Source organism: Ambystoma mexicanum, chromosome 3q (assembly GCF_040938575.1).
Source record: "Ambystoma mexicanum isolate Mex_15411 chromosome 3q, UKY_AmexF1_1, whole genome shotgun sequence".
NCBI lineage: Eukaryota > Metazoa > Chordata > Amphibia > Caudata > Ambystomatidae > Ambystoma > Ambystoma mexicanum.
This window is the reverse complement of record NC_090926.1, coordinates 1,255,528,941-1,255,549,690: the sequence shown is the minus strand read 5'-3', so window position 1 is coordinate 1,255,549,690 and position 20,750 is coordinate 1,255,528,941. Positions and strand designations below refer to the sequence as shown.

Genomic DNA, 20,750 nt, shown 5'->3' with positions numbered 1-20,750 from the left:
ACCCGCAAAGCTCGGCTGAGGTGAAACTACACACCCTAGATGTGCGTAGGGCGGTCCTCTACTATGTAAATAAAACCAGACCGCTAAGAAAAACAGATCAACTGTTTGTCTCCGTAGCTACAGGCAGAGATGGGGATCGCGTCTCTAAAGGTGCCATCTTGAAGTGGATTATTAACTGTATCCAGCTGTGTTACTCACTCTCTGAAAAAACTCTGCCTTTCACGCCAAGGGCCCACTCTACTAGAGGCATTGGGGCCACTCTGGCTTTCATTGCAAATGTACCCCTTGACACCATTTGCAAAGCAGCTACTTGGAGCTCTATTCACACTTTTACTCAGCATTACTGCATTGACACCCATTCCAAGGCAGATACACAAGTGGGACAAGCGGTTCTAAGACACTTATTTGCTCATGACCCTTCTCACATCCCACCTCCTTCTTCTGGTACTGCTCGCTAATCTATGCACAGCATGTGATCTAAGCAGATTCCACAAGCCTCAGAAGGGATACATTACTTACCGTAATCGTATTTCTGATGCTTGTATCTGCTTAGATTCACATGCGACCCACCCTTCCTCCCCTCTGAGAGAAGGCGCATGATTGCTTGTAGTCTTACCTTTCTGTCTATCTGCTTGGATTATCTGTACTCATGCTACTCCTCATGCTACCTCATGTCAGAAAAAATACAATCTGAGGCTCCTAGACGCGTGAGGGATCTTGGGTACAGTGGACGTCACACTAGGGATAGTATTACTGGCACGCCCTGTGTCGACGCCCATTTTCGAGTTTCGAAAAACAAACTGTAATACTCCGCAGCTTCCACTAGATGTCGGCCTATGCACAGCATGTGAATCTAAGCAGATACAAGCATCAGCAATACGATTACGGTGAGTAATGTATCATATATATATATCACACGCACTCTAATCATAAACCATTAGTACACCATACTTTCTCTCAAGTACAAAAAAGGTTAAAAATCCACTTTTTGCCAAACTGATATCAATACTGTAATGTGAAAGGTATACATAAATATGACATTAACAATTTCAATACATAGTACACATATATGCAATATAAAACCAATCACAACGGCATCAAAAACCATACATAGCCCTAAACAATCATTGAACCTGAAAGGTCTTAGTGTCTTGACACAGTTAGAAACTAATAATCCAATCTGTGTTCTATACGCAGCCTGGCAACTTTCTGTCCTAATGGTGTACAATAAATACGGACATTCCTCGGGGGCAAACTAAATGAGAGAAAGAGTTTGTGCTTTAAAACTGCAGTTGAAGTGCCAAAACCTTCATCAACTCTAAAAGAGAAAGGTGCTGTCTTAAATTCAAAATTCCAAAAGTGCACATTAAATTGTTTTTCTTATACTCATTCTACTATAAATGTGTGGGGGTACCCAACTATTAATCCATGATACAGATCAAGAAATCTGAATTCCCCATGCTTCTGCACTTTAAATGTATCAATTTCTTCAACAAATGACACAGCAATTGGCTATTCTCTAATCCAGAAACAATAACACAGGGTATACTTCATTGCATAACAAGCATTCATACAAATTCTGATTTCTTCAAAAGGCCTCCAAAGGCAGAATTATTTAAACATGTTTATAGTAGAATGAGGAATTTCCTAAGTATAAGAATAACAATTTAATGTGCACTTTTGGAATTTTGAATTTAAGACAGCACTTCTTTCTTTCTTTTTCTATTTAGAGTTGATGAAGGTTTTGGCACTTCAGCTGAAGTTTTAAAGAACAAACTATTTCCCTCATTGCGTTTGCCCTGAGGAAAGACCTGTATTTATAGTACACCATTAGGACAGAAACATTACGGGCTGTGTATAGAACACAGATTGGATTATTAGTTTCGAACTGTGTCAAGACGCGAAGACCTTTGAGGTTCAATGATTGTTTAGGGTTATGTATGGTTTTTAGTGCCATATATGCGAGTCATTGTGATCGTTTTTATATTGTATATATGTGTACTATGTATTGAAATGGTTAATGTCATATATTTATGTATACCTTTCACATTAAAGTGTTGATCAGTTTTGCAAAATGTGGATTTGTAACCTTTTTTGTACTTGAGAGAAAGTATGGTGTACGAGAGAGAGACGGAGAGATTTCCTTCTATATATAATCTTCCTCCTTCACCTCCATGACTCCTCATCACTGGAACTTCCTGCCCCAGAGATAAAGGAAAATACTAAGACTAGCTTCGAAATGCCCCTAAAATCCAGCATATCTCCCAAGAGGGAGCCCCACAATCTGCCCTCCTCAGCCTATAGCCTTAGCCAATCACCCCTGGATTAAACATCTGTTTGAATCTGCAAAATAACGTATTGAACACCTGTCTGCATTAATGGTTTCCAGCTCCTGTCCTACTACCAACCTGTTCAATGTATTAACTGCTATATACTGACCACCAACGGGACTATATGGCAGCTATCAAAACACCAATTGTATAGGCCTTCTTGACAAAGCATTTCATTTTCATTAAACAAATGTCTTTAACATTGAGCCTATTCTTAACGTTGTGTACCGCAGCAGTGGGGCCAGTGTCTCACTCAGCCAGTTGGACGCCGGTCTGTTTCTCCTATTGTTTTCTAAGAGAGACTGACTGCTGGTTGAGTGGAGTGTCTGATCGAGACGTGTTAAGGTTCCTGCAATGAAACCTGGTACTGGACATACTACTTTGACATTGCTAGTGACTCTAACTGGTAGGGTCACAGCCTTTTGAACACTAAAGAAAACAGCCTTGATTACTTTACTTATTCCTAACCAGCTGAAGATTTTACTTACCTTCATAGAAGATCAGAACATCTTTTCATAATAACTTTTTGAGGCTCTTCCATTATTGAATGTTACTCTGGTTCTTCCACTTCCCAGCTCCCAACCTAGCCTTTGCTCTTGAGTGCTTGGCTATCCTGACCACTAAGTGCTTAAGGGATGCCCTGTCGCCTAGTTTTCGCTCACTGAAAACAAGTCAACGAGAATCCGTCCTAATACTAGGTGAATGGGAAACAAATCTTAGGTTTGTGCAAAGCACTATTCTATCAAAACATTAATGTGGGTGCTTTTAACAGTGCTTTTAAGGTACTGGTATGGATACCCTACTTTTCTAGAACTCAAGGTGGGCCAAATCTGGCGATGTTCCATGGGTGAGGGCAAGAATTGTTCAGTTGGCTATGTATCTTGATACAAGCACACCATAGTCTATTGCTTCGGAATCTAAAGCTGATCAAGCTATGAAAGATCCATTGGTGCAGAATAACTGGTACCTAAGCCTTGTTATCCACAGTTGGTATTCATAGGTTCACCTGCCCTTCAGCATCCTCTCCAGTGACACTGGAATGTTGAACTAAAGCTGGTGCCACACTGCAGCTATAGAAATCAGAAGAGCACCTCTGGAGACAGAATCTAATGCCTCTCGTGGCCTCTGTGCCTCATTGGTCAGGGCACAAACATGATGGTGTTGAGTTGCATTGAAATGGAAGCATGGCATTGGTAGGGTTCCCTACCCGACACTGGTGAAGCACTCAAATGGTAGGAATCTAAGATCCCAATGCTGGAAAGAGACTCATTCTTAGTGTTTTTGGAGCAATTCCTTTGAGAGCAATATGGTGAATGTGTGTATGAAGCGTCTGTGGAAGGATGTTTTATAGTCCATGCATGGAGAACTATTAGTATGTCATGGTTTAACTAATCGCCCCAAAGGTTGTCCCCTATTGGCTATTGAGCAGGAGAGCGTACCAGTCCATTGTGTTAAATCCTACTGATCCATCAAAGCATGTGTCCCTAGCATTGGAAGGCCCCTAAAGTCCTGTGCCTGATTGAAACCTCTGGTGTCGGAGCAGAAGTATTCTCTGAGGCACGTGTATCTGTGAGCTGTACCCACCTTGCAGAGTCTTTTACAGGCCATCGACTATTCCCTGTGCTCCCTGTGTCTTTTCTCCTCCATAACTAAAACATTGTTTTTCCTTCAGGAAAAAGAGAAAAAGTACATGCTGCCCCTGGATAACCTCAAGATCCGGGACGTGGAGAAAGGGTTCATGTCCACGAAGCACATCTTCGCCATTTTCAACACGGAGCAGAGGTCAGGAGGTTGTTGATGTATGCTCATGTTCCTCTCCCACTCCATATATATATATATATGTATGTGTGGCTGTCTGACCTTGGTGTATTCTAATGAACTGTACAGACTGGTGGAGCTTGAAGTGTTCTCCTGTCGTTCTATTGAGACCCAGAATGACTCCCTTCCATGTTATCCCAACTTGCCATGCATCCCAGAACTTGCAGCACGACCAAGAACTAATGTTCTCTTACTCTCACTACCTTCTCCAGTACATGCACCACAAATAGGACATATATGTAAGTCCTAATGAACCAACGGGTTAATTATTTTTGGACATACATATTCGCCCTAAAGGCTCACATGGTTAATCTTCTGGGAATCCATGCGTATTTCCCGTCGTCCATGATGGAAGTCATGCTCGTAACCCTTTCCCAGCCCTCCATGTGTGTGTGCCGTCTTCTAGTGTTTATCAAGCACAAGTGGTACTTATTATGGGCAGCCGGATAGATCTGCGTTTTTAGCTGGCCCTTGGTGGCCTCGTCATGCAAGTAGACTGCAACGCTCTTGACACCCCTCCACCCCCGTTGGTGCACATAACGAGCATGTCCGCCCACCCTTCTCGGTGTATCCTTAATGAGTGCAGGTTAGTGTTGTCCTGCATCTGCGATCGAGCCAGATTATTGGTGATTGAATCAGAAGCCAGATGTAATCACTTTTACGTTTGGTTCAAAAGGGCATTCTGGGTTACAGATCAGACTACATTTAAGGCGAAAATATTGATCTGTAACTCGGTGAGTCCCCTGACATTCTTGCTCCCCAGCCCCATGGATCACAGCCCTCTTCCCCTTATTTCTTTAGTCCCTTCCACACCCCCAACGCCCCTTTCTCCCTCCCTCCTCCACTAGCAATGTAACTGTGTGATGGGACCATGGGAGTCCATAGGTGAGAGTGCCCCAAAAATCATCCTACAGCTGCCCAAGCATGCGTCTGAGATCCTTGTGCAACTCACTGGCAGGTGCCATTTCTTTGTGTTATCTTAGAAGGCCGCCCAAAGCAGTAGCCATTTTATGAATGCAGCCAAGGCTTGTTCCTTGCAGGTCCCCATTAACATAGTGACCTGGGTCTTGCATAGGGCTGTATTTACCCAGTAAGCGTGGAAAATAATGCATGGCATATAAGGTCATGACCTGCCTGAGACTTCAGGGAAGCAATGACTAGATCTGGCCAAATGTATGACATTAGAGTCTTGGATTCACTGTAGAATCCACGTTGCGTTTGTCCATGAAGCCTTGAATTTGGCAACCATCCCAGAATAGAGAGCATTTAAATGTTTTAACAGGACAGTGAAGATGAAGGACACTCTGCTATGGCATATCTGAAAGCTTCATCCAAAATCATTGAATGCAGATGAGCAGAAAACCCTTGCAGTTCAATGGAAAGAGTGGTCAGTCATGGCTCAGCGACCAAGGTGCAGGTTGCATGGTATGCAGGTGGCAAACCATACCCTTCCCAACCAAGGATGAGGGCACTGGATGACATCCTTTTGGGTATACCGCATACTGTGGTAGGGCGCAGTTACATCAGGACGAAGCCTATAGCCTGCCCTGAACTAACGCCACCTTTCCATAGTACATCTTCATAGACGACTTTCCTGTCATTTTTGTGGTGGGCTGTCCTTTTGAGCAGGACTAGACACATCTGCAAATGGATGTTTCTTCTCTGATATGACACAGCTGAATCATAATTGCATACCCTTGTGCATGAGCACCATCCCATAGGACAGGTCCTTCGGCCGTATGCGATCAGCAGCAAGTGTTTCGCTTTTGGCAAATTGTATTAATGCCTTTTTGTGTAGTTGATTTGTCTGGAGACTGAGTCATGAAGGAGGTTTACCAGTGTGCCCAGGAGGTATATAAGAAATGTATACAGTAAAAGAATGTTTTATTTTTCATGTTGTGCCAGAATGTCTACTGTAACACTATATGGAGTCTAGCAGTGTTCGGATTTGTCAAATCATATATTTGAATACATGTGTTTGTGGTGAATAACAATCTGCAGATTTGGTGACACATTTGAGTGGAGTTCTATCCTATGGTTTCCTGAGGTGGGGCGATGAGTGGCCCTTTGCTTTGATATTCTTGAATGTGGCTCTGTTACGCCTGATGCGAGGGGTGACTTTGCTGAAACACAAGGAATATCACATTTTAACCTTGCCTTTTCCACATACATTCAGGAACGTGTACAAGGATCTTCGCCAGATTGAGTTGGCATGCGATTCCCAGGAAGACGTGGACAGCTGGAAAGCTTCCTTCCTTCGAGCTGGTGTCTACCCGGAGAAAGACCAAGTAAAGAGTTCACTTCCTTTGTTTTTCCTTAAACTTAAGCTATGTGTTAATAATAGTCTGCCAGGCAGGATGGATTATGGCTGCACTGTCTTACCGATGCGGCCACAGCTGGCGGGGGCCAGGGGGTTGGGTTGTCCCTATACTGACATTGCAAACAGCAATGAAACAGAGGGACAGTGCCAAACCAGCTCTGGTAGAGTGGGTTCTGTGCTTCAGGGGTGGCACTGAACCTAACCAATTGGCTCGGACACATAGGCACGATGATCTGTAGTAACAGATCTGTGTTGCCGAGTACGTTGTACGTGCCTGTAACCCGAAGCATAGATGGCTGTTGGCCCTGTGGGCCCAGTAATCAGGTTGTACAGTACGAACAGAGCTAGCTAATCTTGCATGTATTGCCCTCCACTTAGTGCAAGGTAGAGTGCGGTATACTCCCATAAGCCATGAGATGCCACCAGTACCAGAAATCCATGAAATACAGCCTGAAAACATTCTGTTTTGTGTGTCATTAACTACCTTCCTGGTGTATCCTGCAGTGCACACATCCGCCTTGTGGCGTGTGAGGATTGTAGGTTCTTGAAAACATTAAATGATGCCACCCTCTGTCTGGAGTGTTCATGGTGGGTTCATCTTCAAGCCTTGTTTGTATGGTGTCCTTGCACAACTTAGCACAGTGCAGTCGGAGCATGCTATGCTCAGGACCTAGTCCTAACTCTGAGCCTTGTTCGTACAGCCCCTGCAGTCCCGTCCAACTTGTGTTCACTGTATATGGTCTCCCATGTAGTATAGCGTGTCTCACTCCTCTTCTCCCTTTTATCCTCCTGAGCAGACTGAGAATGAGGAAGAGGTTCCAGAGAACACCTTCTCCATGGACCCACAGCTGGAGCGACAGGTGGAGACCATCCGAAACCTTGTGGACTCGTACGTGTCCATCATCAACAAGTCCATCCGCGACCTCATGCCAAAGACCATCATGCACCTCATGATAAACAACGTGAGTGCTGTCCCTGTGCTGAGTGTGACTGTGCTGCTCCCACTATGCAGCAGCTAGACTCTGCAACTGCTTGCACGGCTTTTATTCATTACAATACTTATAGCGACTTTATCCAAGGCACTGTTTATTGTAAACATGGTGCAAACAACAGAAAATGAACCAATACATGAAAATCATGACACGGCCAAAAGTCTGGAAAAAGAAGCATTAGGAAAAGCAGATTGTAAAAGATGAAGTTTAAACTGTTTCTTAAGAAGAATTAAGTTCGAACAATAGTGGCTATTCAAAGGGAGAGAGTTCCTTGATTTGGAGGCTGATGGTTGCAATGAACGCCGTGGGCAAGGAACAGAGGAGGAACTTTCATCCCTTCACTTCGAAGGACTATGTTTGAATTTTTTGTCGAATTCACTAAAATCATTTGCTGCATGCACAAGGCAAATGTATGTTCTAAATGTGACGTGGCTGGGGTATTGCACTGCAATAGAAGCAATTCACTTGCATTTAATATACTAGATGTTTCGTACAGTGAGAGGATGTATTAATAGATTATTCAGGTTCAATGCAGTTTTAAAAAAAAGTAATACTGCATATACGATTCACTGATATTTAAGAAAAATGGTGGCAACCTGTCCTGGCCTTTGCTTTACTTGCCTTGCTTACCTAATAGGTTTTGGGGGAACTAAGACGTCCCTATAACGTTCACTGCACTCCTGTTCCTCATAACGTAATTCCTAGTTTGTTTTGCTCTGCACACATCACCTTACAGTGAGGTGTGGTAGGGGTACTTGTACCGCTTTTTGTTTAGTTAGAAGTAACATTTATGTTACTTTCTTAATGTGTCCAGGACAGACTGGTTGCAGCAGATCATTTTCGACTGTGGTTTTTACTTTTCTCGCGTGCACTTTTGTATTTCACCACATAATGCTATTTATAGCACTATATTCTAAAATATCTATTCCACAAAATGTTGCCCTGCACTTTGGCCATCTTGTGTTTTGGCCTTCTTCCTACCTTCCCAGTGCTAGGTTTGCCTAGCTCTGGTAGAGTGGGTTCTGTGCTTCAGGGGTGACACTGTATAGTAAACCCTTTCCCTGGCAAAGCCTCGACTTTCCCGGGCAAGGCAGTGGTATGTGTTTGTGGCTGAATGTGGTGTGTGAGGACGGTCTGGTGTGAGAAACCTGAAGGTGACTCACCCGCTATTCCCCGCGGATCTTTCATCCAGGTGGCCAGGACACGGCCATCACTTTTAGATCCAGTTCCTGGGGTGGGAAAGTGTGCGAGGATCACCCGGATGAGGGGTCCTCGGGGAGTGGAAGTGGGACACCGGAGGGTGAGACGCGGTATGCCCTTCCTTGCAACACCTTTTCCCTATCCTACCAGGTAGGATACCTAGTTACTCAGCCCCCCAACCCCCCTTTCCTGACACAAACCCGGTTTTCACAGACGGCTCACTGTGAGAGAAAACGGACTAACACTCGAGCCGTATACCTGACATGTTCCAATACAGGGGTCAGGCAATTACTGATTTATTTTCAAATTTCTTTATTGGGATTTGTGTAATAAAACAGTGCCTCACTGGATCACACAGTCACAGTAGTAATAGTCAGGACTACACAAAATAGGCCATTTGTGAATTAACGATTAAACAGAAATAACAAAACAATAACAATGTTAACAACATGAACAAGTCTCCATATGGTCGATGATCTAAGCAACAAGGGGGGGTCAAGCAGCAGACGAGCACAGGTTAGGTACCGTGCCAGTGATCCGTTTCAGGTATTGTGTGTCAACAGGGGTCAGTAGCTCAAGGGGGTTTATCGTCGTTGGAGGGGTTGAGTAAGGCCCAAGTAAGAGTTTTCCAGGCAGCGAGTCCCAAGCTCGTGTTTTCAGGGGATGTGGTGAGGCCGTTCTCCCAAGCTGAGGTTTCTGCCCCTATCCAGCGCTCCAGTTCGTTGTGCCATACCTGATATTGTGGGCCTCCAGGTCGCTTCCAAGCCATAGCAATGGTCCTTTTGACCAGAATGCATGCCAGGTCCATGAGCTTGACTGAGTGTTTAAACTTGGCCAGTCTGGGGTATGTTCCAAGAAGGCACTCCTTCGGGGTCCATTCATATCTGGTTATGCCTGCCTCTCTGCATAGGAGTTCCACTCTCGCCCATAGTCGCCGGACCTGGACACATCCCCAGAACATGTGTAAGAGATTTGCTTCGTCTCTGCCACACCATGGGCAGTTATGGTGGGGTAGCTTATATATTTTGGCTATACTGAGTGGTGTCAAGTAAGATCGGTATAACATGTTGAGTTGTATCAGTTTAAATCTAGAATTTCTGGATACCGCATTAGGGAACGCTAGTGCTCTACCCCATTCGGCTTCAGACAGTTCGTGACCCAGGTCCCTCTCCCATTTGGTTTTGAGGTCCTGACTGCGGGGGTTGGGCCTGTCTATTAGGTGACTATATATGCGGGACACAGGCCTCCATCCATCCGCCAAGCTGTATAGGTGTGTTATGAAGGAGTCGGTTTCGGGCTCCTCGGGCCATGTGTCCCATTTAGTCCTAGCCAATTTGCGGATCCTTATGTACCAAAGGAATTGACCAGCCGGGACGCCAACATCTGATTGCAAGGAGGGGAAATCCCGGAAGGTGCCCTCATTGTATAGGTCCCCCCAAGTGTATACTCCCAGCCTTTCCCAGTGTCGGATGGAGGCGAGGTCCACCGAGTTCTGGCATAGGTCGGCTAAGAGTGGTATGTCCGGGTTGTAACTGTGTTTCAGGTGAAGAAGGCTCATAACCCTTTGCCATACCTGACGACCCAGGGTAGCTAAGAAAGGAATCCCGTCCATAAGACGTTGAGGGGCCCAAATGAGTTCATTTAACCGGATTGGAGCAATCGGGTGCTGTAAAAGCAGGGTTTCGGGGGTAACATCGTCGGCTAGCCATTTAGCCACAAAGCTTAGTTGGGCAGCCAGGTAGTAACGTTCCAGGTCAGGGAGCCGAATGCCTCCTTGTTCGTAGGGGAGGGTCAGCGTGGATAATGCAAATTTGTGCCTACTAGTTCCCCACAGGAAGTCTTTAAGTATCCTCCCTAAGAGACGGAAGAAGGGAGTTCTAATGTAGTAAAAAATATTTTGAAACCCATAGAGAAATCTGGGGAGAACAATCATCTTAATGATGGAAGCCCTACCCATCATGGATAGGGGGAGGCGAGCCCAAAACCCAATTGACTTGCGCAAGGGAGGCAGCGCCGCTACCGTGTTGTTGGCATGCATGAGTTCAGGCGTATGATAAATATTGATGCCCAGATAGCGGAACGTGGTGGGGCACCAACCTATGCCTAGTGAGGGGAGGTCATCTACGTGTGTATCCCGGAGGGCGCCCAACGGAAACAGACAAGACTTGTGTCTGCTAAAGTGTATGCCTGATACCTTGGCAAAGTTGCCGAGGACCTCCAACATGGTTGGGACATTCAACTGTGGGTCCCTCACATAAAGGAGGACATCGTCCGCATATAGGGAAATTATGTGATCCACCCCGTCAATCCTTATGCCAGCGTCAAAGAATTGTTTTCTAAAAAAAAATGGCAATGGGTTCAAGCCCGATTATATATAGCATGGGGGAGAGCGGGCAGCCCTGTCTTGTGCCCCTTTGTATGTCCCATTCCGTGGAGATGAGCCGACCAGTTTTCACCCGAGCTCGCGGCTTGGTGTAGAGGACTGTGATCCATCGAATGAATCGTTCTCCGAAACCAAACTCCCTAAGTACCGCAATCAGCCATTCCCAGAAAATTGAATCGAACGCTTTGATGGCGTCCAAAGAAAGCAAAGCGTGGGATTTCCCTGTATGAGGGGGATGTGACAGTACGTGTTGTAATCTACGTAGATTGGCAGTGGTGTTACGGCCCGGCACAAAGCCGCTTTGGTCGGGGTGCACCACCTCACCAATCACCTTGGACAGCCGCTTGGCCAGAATGGTTGTGAGGATTTTAACATCATAATTGAGCATAGCGAGAGGGTGATAGGAGTCACAGTCATCTGCAGGCTTACCAGGCTTGAGGAGCGGAACCACCAAGGTCTCACGCATGCTCCCGGGCAGGATGCCCGACTCATAGGCTTCTAGGAACACCTCATGCAGCAGCGGGGACAGTTCCGGCTCGTAGGTTTTGTAAAATTCGGCAGGTAGCCCATCACTACCCGGAGCCTTGCAGGTGGCCAGGGACTCGATGGCGTCTTTTATGTCATCTATGTTGATTTCAGCATCTAGAGCCTCCTTGCATGGCAACGGGAGTGGGGGCAGTCCAATTTCGTCCAGGGTGTTTGAGATTTCCTCGGAGGGCACCACATCAGTATGGGAGTATAGTCGGGTATAGAACTGCCCGAAGGTGTTATTAATTCCCTGTTGGGACCGTTGTAGCGTGCCATCAGCATCTCTTAGGGCTGTGGTCGAGTGCTTAGGGTGTTCTTTCCTGCACAGCCAGGCGAGTAGTCTACCAGGTTTGTCAGCGTGGGCGTGTGTTTTATTGGTTCTGGTAATGTAATCAAATTTGGCAAGTCTGTCCCAGGCTTCCTTGCAGGCGGCCCTGGTACTGGCCAGCCTGTCCTCCTGTGGTTGGGGGTCCAGGGTGTTGGATTCTAGCTGTTCTATTTCAGATTCTAGTAATTCAAGTTCGGTTCTTAGGTGTTTCCTCATGCCTCCAGCCTTTGCTATGACCTCTCCCCTTACAACCACTTTGAGAGCGTCCCAGACCGTGCTTAGGTGGTCAACACTGTCCTTGTTCTCACAGATGTAGTTCTCTAGAGATTCTCTGAGGCTTTCCCTGAACTCTGGGTCTTTAAGTGCCTCAGTGGGCATCCTCCATGTGGGTATGGGAGAACTGGGTCCAGTGATGTTCCATTCAATTATCAGGGGAGAGTGGTCGGAGATGGTGCGACCCAGGTAGTTAGAAGAGTCAATCTGGGGGAAGCTCTCTTTGCCGGTGAAGAGATAATCGATTCTGGTGTGAAGATTGTGTGGCGAGGAGTAAAAGGAGTAGCCCCGATCCCCGGGGTGTTGTTCCCGCCAGATGTCTACCAGGTCTAGACGATTTAGCATGGTGTTCATGGCGGTGGTAGCGGTTGACGTGCCCGCCAAGGGGGGAGCCGACCTGTCAAGCACAGGGTCGCTGACGCAATTAAAGTCGCCACCCCAAATAAGGAATGCATCTCTATATGGTGCAATCTTTGTGTATAACATGGTGAGGTGCGCGGGGATGTTGTTGTTGGGGAGGTATGAATTGACAATGCATATCTCTGTTTGTTCGATGTGGCCCAAGAGTATAACATACCTTCCATCAGGGTCCATTTCAGCTTTGGTAAGCTGGAAGGGGATGTGGGGACTGATCCAGGTGAATACCCCTCTAGCGAATTTGGAGTATGTGGACCCGAACCCCTGTCCACCCCAATATGATTTGAGTGCCGCCATGGATTCCTTGGTTAAGTGGGTTTCTTGTAATAGGGCCAACTCTATCCTTTTTCTGTGCAGATAGGATTTTATTCTGTTCCGGCGTAGATAAGTACCCAGACCCCTCACATTCCAGGTGGCGACTTTAAGGCGTGTGGGCATGATGGTGGCGAAGGAGCCGGGGGGATGGGCCCGAGGCAGTTTCAACCCTCCACGAGCCAGCTTCATGTGCTGAGCGGCTGCCCCCTGAGTCTGTACACTGCAATCTCCCTGCTGACCTTGATTGTTGCGTTGATGTGTTAATCGGAGACTTATGAACAAATTTAACTTCCACTCGAACAGGTGGATTGAACAAGAAAGTTAACTGTGTGTTGCCCCCAGCAGCTGTTCTGGGAGGACAACGCTCGGGGGCTTCCGCTACCCATCGGCCTGTCCAGGTCATGTGGTGCGGTTGTGGTGTTGGCCTTGGGCCAGCCATGCTTGGGGTGGGGTGGGTTGTGACGATGTCTGTGGGGTGGTCCGTAGGGCTCCCGTCCTTAAAAGAGCCAATCAATCGTTGCTGTATGAAGATCTATTTGGGTTCAGCCGTTGGGTGTCAAGATGTGATCCTCTCCCTCAGCCAAATTGTTGTGCTCCATCCACATAGTGGCTGCTGCCGGGGTCTCCATGTATACGGCTTTGCCATTGTATAGTATTTTGAGGCGCGAGGGATACAGGAGCATGTATTTGAGGGCGAGCTTCCGCAGTTGGGCTTTGACAGGTATGAATGAGTTTCTGGCTCGCTGCACTTGTGGGGTATAGTCGGGATAGATTACGATCTTGGAGCCATTGCGTCTGATCTCGCCTCCGTCCCTCGAGAATTTGAGGATCGTCTCTCTGTCGCGAAAGTTTAAGATCTTGGCGATCATCGGGCGAGGGTGTGATCCCGGAGGGGGTCGCTTTTGTAGGGCGCGGTGGGCTCTCTCGACAGAGAAGCCCTGTGTGAGCTTGCCAGCTCCGATTTCTTCTGTCGAAGAAGCCCCAGAGTATGCTATGCTCGAATGAGCCGTCCTTGTCCCATGCTGAAAACGTGAACATCCTGACTTATCATTTTGTGAACACTTCTTTCTTTTTCATGAGCATTACCCCACACTATTTGTAACTTAACAGTGAGGATTGGCAATATGGTTTTTAGAAAAAAGCCCTTCTTATTTTGACAAAACTCCACTAGGACTACATTATTATTATTTGATGGTCGTAGCTTGCTTAGATTTAGATAAGTTTATCACAAAGTTCAATAAACGCCCTTGAACTGTGGTCACTTGTGTCTGTCTTTACTGTTGCCACCATGAGTTCCTTACAGAGCACACTTCAATACCACTTCTACCCCAGTGCAGTTCTCTGGCTAGAGAGGATACACTTCCTGGAGTTAGCACATTCCCTGACACCACCTGTAAATAGTCACGATAAGGTAACACGTGACATTTCTGGGGGTGTTCTACGCATGCAGTCAAATAATCTCCTATTGCAGATTGGGAATTCAACGCATTAAGGTGCATCTCTGTTAATGCTGCAAACAAATAACGGGGGCATGGTAAGATCTGATCCACCAGATTCCTAAAAAGGCCTCTACCCTGGAAGGATTGAGTCACTCACAGGCAATGAGCCCTGTTTAGAGATCCACAATTTCTTAACTGTGGTTAGACGACTCACTGGAGGGCTGGGGAAGCACATCTCCGACAGTGGAGTCCAAGCTCCACATCAACAGACTGCGCTCTTTTCGAGCATTGGATCTTTCATAGAGTCAAATGCTTGAATATACCCCTTCGTCAGGCCGGGAATCCTCAGTTAAAACACACACACACACACACACACACACACACACACACACACACACACACACACACACACACACACACACACACACACACACACACACACACACACACACACACACACACACACACACACACACACACACACACACACACACACACACACACACACACACACACACACACACACACACACACACACACACACACACACACACACACACACACACACACACACACACACACACACACACACACACACACACACACACACACACACACACACACACACACACACACACACACACACACACACACACACACACACACACACACACACACACACACACACACACACACACACACACACACACACACACACACACACACACACACACACACACACACACACACACACACACACACACACACACACACACACACACACACACACACACACACACACACACACACACACACACACACACACACACACACACACACACACACACACACACACACACTTGTGTAGTGCCTCCACTTCACTTTGGTCCTTTATGACCCCCAACCAATGAGGTGGCAGGGCTTAAGCTCCACCCCAGGCAGCCATCTTCAGTCTACCAGACGAGGAATCCTCTCAGCTGTGCTTTTATCGATTTGTTTTCATATTTCGCTCTTCAAGCTACAACGTTAATTCCACTTTTTCGATTTCATCTAGTCAAACACTACCATCTGTGACTTTCTGTGCTCAGAAAGGACAATATTTCCACCTTTTTTTGTCGAGTGACGACCACCTTGGCTCCATGGCTGAGGAGACAGGAACTGTCAAAGTCCTTGTTTAAGGATTGCAGCAGATGCAGGAAGAAGTTGGTGTACATGAGGGATCCCCATGAACAGTGTATTTACTGTTTATATCCTCATGATATTCACCAATATGAGATCTGCAAACCACTCACCAACAAGACACTGCATGACAGGCACAGAAGGCTGCTGTTACATCTGGAGTCCAAGTGCCAGTCTTCTGATGAAGAATCTGCTAAAATAGCCTCTGTAACACCACACAAGGTAACTGAGAGACAAACTTCTCAGAGAAGGGCCACTTCAGGGGCAAGGGGAATCTCCCCACCTCACAAGAGCAGGAAAATGGTTGAGAAAAGCTCCCGTACGCCTTCCTCAAGCTCTGTGGATCAAATAAGCCATCATAATGAAGGAAAAACAACATCAAAAGGTAAGGAGACGGCATCTAAACCTTCATCTGGGGTACATCCATCTACTGGTCTGCCGTTGATGAGCCGCAAAGCTACCAAAAGTTTGTTGATGCCCAAACAGTCCACGAAGGAAACCCGTCCATGACAACGTTAAAAAGGTCCTCGTCGACTAGCAAATCCTCTTCATCCAAATCGTCAATGAAAGAATCTTTATCGAAGGCGAAGGAAAAAACATCACACGTCCACAAAACCCTCGTCCACGAAGCCAACAACGCATCACTCGTCCACAAAACCCACCATCCATGGAGGAATGCACAAATAAGTCTAAGGAACTGTTTGACACAGTCCCCTCTACTACAGGAGGACAGGAAGAGCCTGTGAAAATCCAATTATGACCAATTAAGGAGCTGGTGGAGTTACCAGATATTATTCTACAAGAGGAATACTCTGACATTGAAGATATGGGTGAACAACTCATTCATACTATGAAAGAAAATAGTCCACCATGGCATCCTACCACTGAGGACTTCACTGACCCTTTTGATCCTACACTGATGGAATCCATGCAGCGTATCATAGAGGAGTTCAGCAGATGCCAAAGAGCTCAACTCTTGGGGCCCTCCGCTTCCAGTCATAGGGATGCATCCACAAGTTCAGTGGGCACAAGGTCTCCACAGAGAGACGGGTCCCCTCAACACACTAAGTCTAGGGGCTCTTCAACTAACATTAGACCCCGTAAATGTGCACCCCATAAAACGTACACTATCTTGGAGTCGAGCCGCTGCCCAGGGACAGACCACCATCACGCAGTGCTTCACTGACAAGAGTCTCGCCTTCAATATTCTCACCATTACCAAGGAGAACTCCCCCATCAAGGGATCTAACAACGGTACCCTCCACTGTGTTGGTTTCGGATTGGCTGGAGGGACCCATTCAGGGATTTCACAGACACAGAAGAACCAGAGGAAGGAGCAATCACACAGGACCCAGAGTAGCATAGCAAATGGGATGACTGTGATAGAAAAACCACAAAAGCGACATTCCCCAGGGGAAACATCGCCTCCTGATGACTTTGTATCCTTCCACACCATAATTGCCAAGGGAGCAGACCTTTTCTAAATACAAGTGACTTCAGAGGAAAAGAAATTGGTGCTCTACGAGCACAGAGATAAACGAAGGAGGACTGTCGCAACTATCCCTCTGTTGGACCCGATTTGGGATGCAGGGGTAAGGATTCTCTCTACCCCTCTATCGACACCCGCCTTGGTATCACGACCAGAAAAGAAATCTAAGGCACCAGATACGGATAAGGGGACACCCCAAAAACGACTCCGTCATCAATGTTGCGGCTCAAGAGTTGACAAACCCTAACTAACTATCGGGGCAGCTAATGCCTAAGCTATGACAGCTCGACTTGACAGAGAACTCTGGCTACATATGTCAAAACTAGTCCAGCATCTGCCGGCAGAATTTCAGGAGGAGGCAAAATCAGTAATAAGTGATGGAGAAGCCCCCTCGGATCACATGATCGACACGGCTGTAAATTTCGCTGAATCAGGTTTTCGACAAATGGCCCTTGGAACAGTCCTTGGAAGGCAGGCCTGGATGAAGGCGCCCAATTTTAGGCCAGAAGTACAGGTACAAATCTTGGATATGCCCTTCGACAGACCAGATCTTTTTAGCAAAAGAATTGACGACCATTTAAAAGGTATTTAAATGAGGCACTGACACAGCCAGAGCTATTAGCTCGCTAAAGGACAAAGATAAAGATCGCACCCATTTCGGTCTTTTCGGAGCTCATCTGCGAGATATAGGGTGTACAACAGGCCATCGTACAGCCAAAGAACACAAAATAGTGCGTATCAGGACAATAAATATCAACAATCCACCGTCATATACAACTCTCAAAGGCAGACGTGGTTTGGGCCACTCGAAAACCCAGTCTAAACAAAACTGACAATCCATGTGCACCCCTTCCACGCTTCACCCCAGTGGGAGGAAAGATAAGCCAACACTTACACCGTTGGCAAGACATTACATCAGACAAGTGGGTGTTAGAAGTCATATGTGAGGAACACGCAATCAAATTCTTAGACCAACCTCCCTCTCTTCCACCTCTACCGCGCAAAATCCATTTGATGAAACATCTTAAAATGGAAATTCTCAAGCTGTTGCAAAAAGCAGCCATAGAACCAATACCGGTAAAGCAAAGAGGAATTACGATTTTTTTGTAATCCAGAAAAAAGAACGGCCAGTGGCGACCAATTTTGGACTTAAGGGCACTAAACAAGTTTGTCAAGCACAATAAATTCAAAATGACATCCCTTCAAAATGTGCTCCCATGGCTAAACAAGAACGACTTTCTAGCAACCCAGGATTTGGAAGATGCGTACTTCCATATCCCCATCCACCCAGCACACAGAAGATTCCTCAGGTTCACAGTGGGAAATGCGCATTTTCAATTCTGCGTCCTCCCCTTTGACCTAAAGTCGGCACCAAGGGTCTTCACCAAATGCCTAGCCCAGTGGCAGTAAATCTCAGGTGCACAGGAACAGAGGTCTTTCCATACCTAGATGACTGGCTAATAAAGGCACGCTCCTACAACCTTGCAACAAAAGCAGTCGCAAAGGCAACAAATTTACTCAAAGTCTAGGTCTTTCCATCAACGAAACCAAGTCCTGCCCAGTACCAGCCAAAACAGCACTCTTCCTAGGAGCAGAACTAAACACCTGCATCCTCAGAGTGCGACCCTCTGCAGACAGAATATCCACGATGCTTAAACTAATCTCGTGGTTTCTCGACAATAAAACAGCCATGGTACGTTTCTTCAAGTCGCTCCTGCGCATGATGTACTCGTGTGTATATGCCTCACGAGACCCTGGACCACCAATGGGCTCAAGCCGGCTGCTCGTGGGAAGATGCCCAACTTCCAACAGCGTTACACAAAGCACTTCACTGGTGGGGAACTCCACAAAATCTAACTCAAGGGATGCCATTTCAGGCACCAACGTCTACACTTCTCTTCAGGACAGACGCACCCCTATCCGGCTGGAGAGCACACCTAGCAGAACTCCAAACAAAGGGCACATGGTCAACCCAAGAGTCTCGACTCCACATAAACATCCTGGAACTCGGAGCAATCTGCTGGGCACTAAAAGCCTTCTTACCCGTACTAGCAGGAAAGGTAGTCACAATACAGACTGACAATACAACCTCCATGCACTACACCAACAAACCGAGAGGTACAAGATCAGAGATCCTATCCAGAGAATCACAGCAACTCTGGGCATGGGCATTGCAGCAGAAGGTCCAGTTGAAAGCACACCACCTGCCAGAAATAGACTGTGTCCTAGCAGACAAATTAAGCAGGGAATACTTGACATCCCACGAGTGGGAGTTAGACAAAGAAACTCAGCGATTCTTCTGCATTTGGGGACACCTCGAGATCGATCTCTTCGCCACCTGCTGCAACACAAAATGCCCCCTCTTCGCCTCGAGATACCCAGAGACCCAATTACTGGGGGACGCCTTCTCAATAACTTTGACGAGGGGGGTCCTGTACGCATTCCCACCAACCCCGTTGAAAGCACAAGTACTGCGCAGGATGAAAGAGCAACCTTGCCAGATGATACTCATTGCTCCAGAGTGGGCTCGGCAGGTTTGCCACCCGACCCTCCTACTGCTCTGCCAAGAGTCACCCATTTGCTTCAGAGTTTGATTGTTGACACAGCAGAACTACAAGGTTCTTCACCACGATCCAGCGAGCCTGTCACTCAAAGCATGGTTCCTGACCAGCGAAAGGTAGCGAACCTTACATTACCTTCTGAATGTTGGGACATTATTAGAGCGTCCAGGGCACAATACACCCGGACCACATACATCAAAAAGTGGACTGCTTCACTTCATAGTGTGAAGCTTCACACATAGATCCGCTTACATCATCTGTGGAGCAAGTATTACCATATTTGTTACATCTAGCAAAAACTGGACTCTCCTTGTCCTCCATTAAAGTAAACCTCTCAGCCATATCCGCATATACAGCAAACCCTAGTGAATCTTCATTAGTTACTAATCCAGCGGTCAAAGTCTTCCTCAAGGTATTACTACATACGTTCCCGACAATGCCGGAACCAGTAACCTCTTTGAGCTTAAACACAGTTTTGTCTACGCTCATGGAGGCATCCTATGAACATCCATAGATGTGACCTAAAGTTCCTATCCTGGAAGGTTGTGTTTTTAGTAGCCATCAGGTTGGCTAGAAGAATCGGAAAACTCCAGGCTTTCTCAATGGATCCTCCGTTTCACCATATTCCAGAAGCACTGCGTCATTCTCAGAACACATCCTCATTTCTTATGAAAGGTAGCCTCTGAAATGACACTCTGAGCGTATTGTACTTCCCAGATTCTTCAGGAACCACACTTCAACGGCAGAACGTGCGCTACGCGCTCTAGATATTGCGCGAGTCCTGAAGTTCTACATACAAAGAACCTCTCCACAACGTTTTGTGGCGTTCACAGGTCACACTAAAGGGCAGTGCATCTCCAAATAAGGACTCACGCTGCATGACAAATTACATCAGCCTTTGCCATCAGTCCAAGGGTGACACGCTCCCTGGACCTCCGACAGCCCACTCCACCAGAGGTAGAGCAGCGTCCGTCATTTTCCACACAGGAGTAGCGATAAAAGACATATGTAGAGCGGCTACCTGGAGCACGCTACACACATTCGCCAAGAATTGCTGCTTAACAGAAGACACCAACAGGGAATCAGCAGTTGGACAGGCAGTCCTCTGCCACCTGTTTTGAGGTAGGAGCAGCCTATTTCTCCCGCCTTCTCTAGGTATATGTAGCTTATATTAAGTT

At 46.7% G+C, this 20,750-nt stretch overlaps 1 protein-coding gene across 3 annotated transcripts in view; it reads left to right on the top strand.

Moving 5' to 3' along the window:
* DNM2 (dynamin 2) overlaps window positions 1–20,750 on the top strand; it is a 1,516,513-nt gene that overhangs the window by 1,185,735 nt on the left and 310,028 nt on the right. For all 3 annotated transcript variants that reach the window (XM_069604271.1, XM_069604270.1, XM_069604269.1), the window contains exons 15-17: window positions 4,003–4,112; window positions 6,325–6,436; window positions 7,266–7,430. In XM_069604271.1, the coding sequence (XP_069460372.1) occupies window positions 4,003–4,112; window positions 6,325–6,436; window positions 7,266–7,430 (387 nt within the window). The remainder of the gene's footprint in view (window positions 1–4,002; window positions 4,113–6,324; window positions 6,437–7,265; window positions 7,431–20,750) is intronic.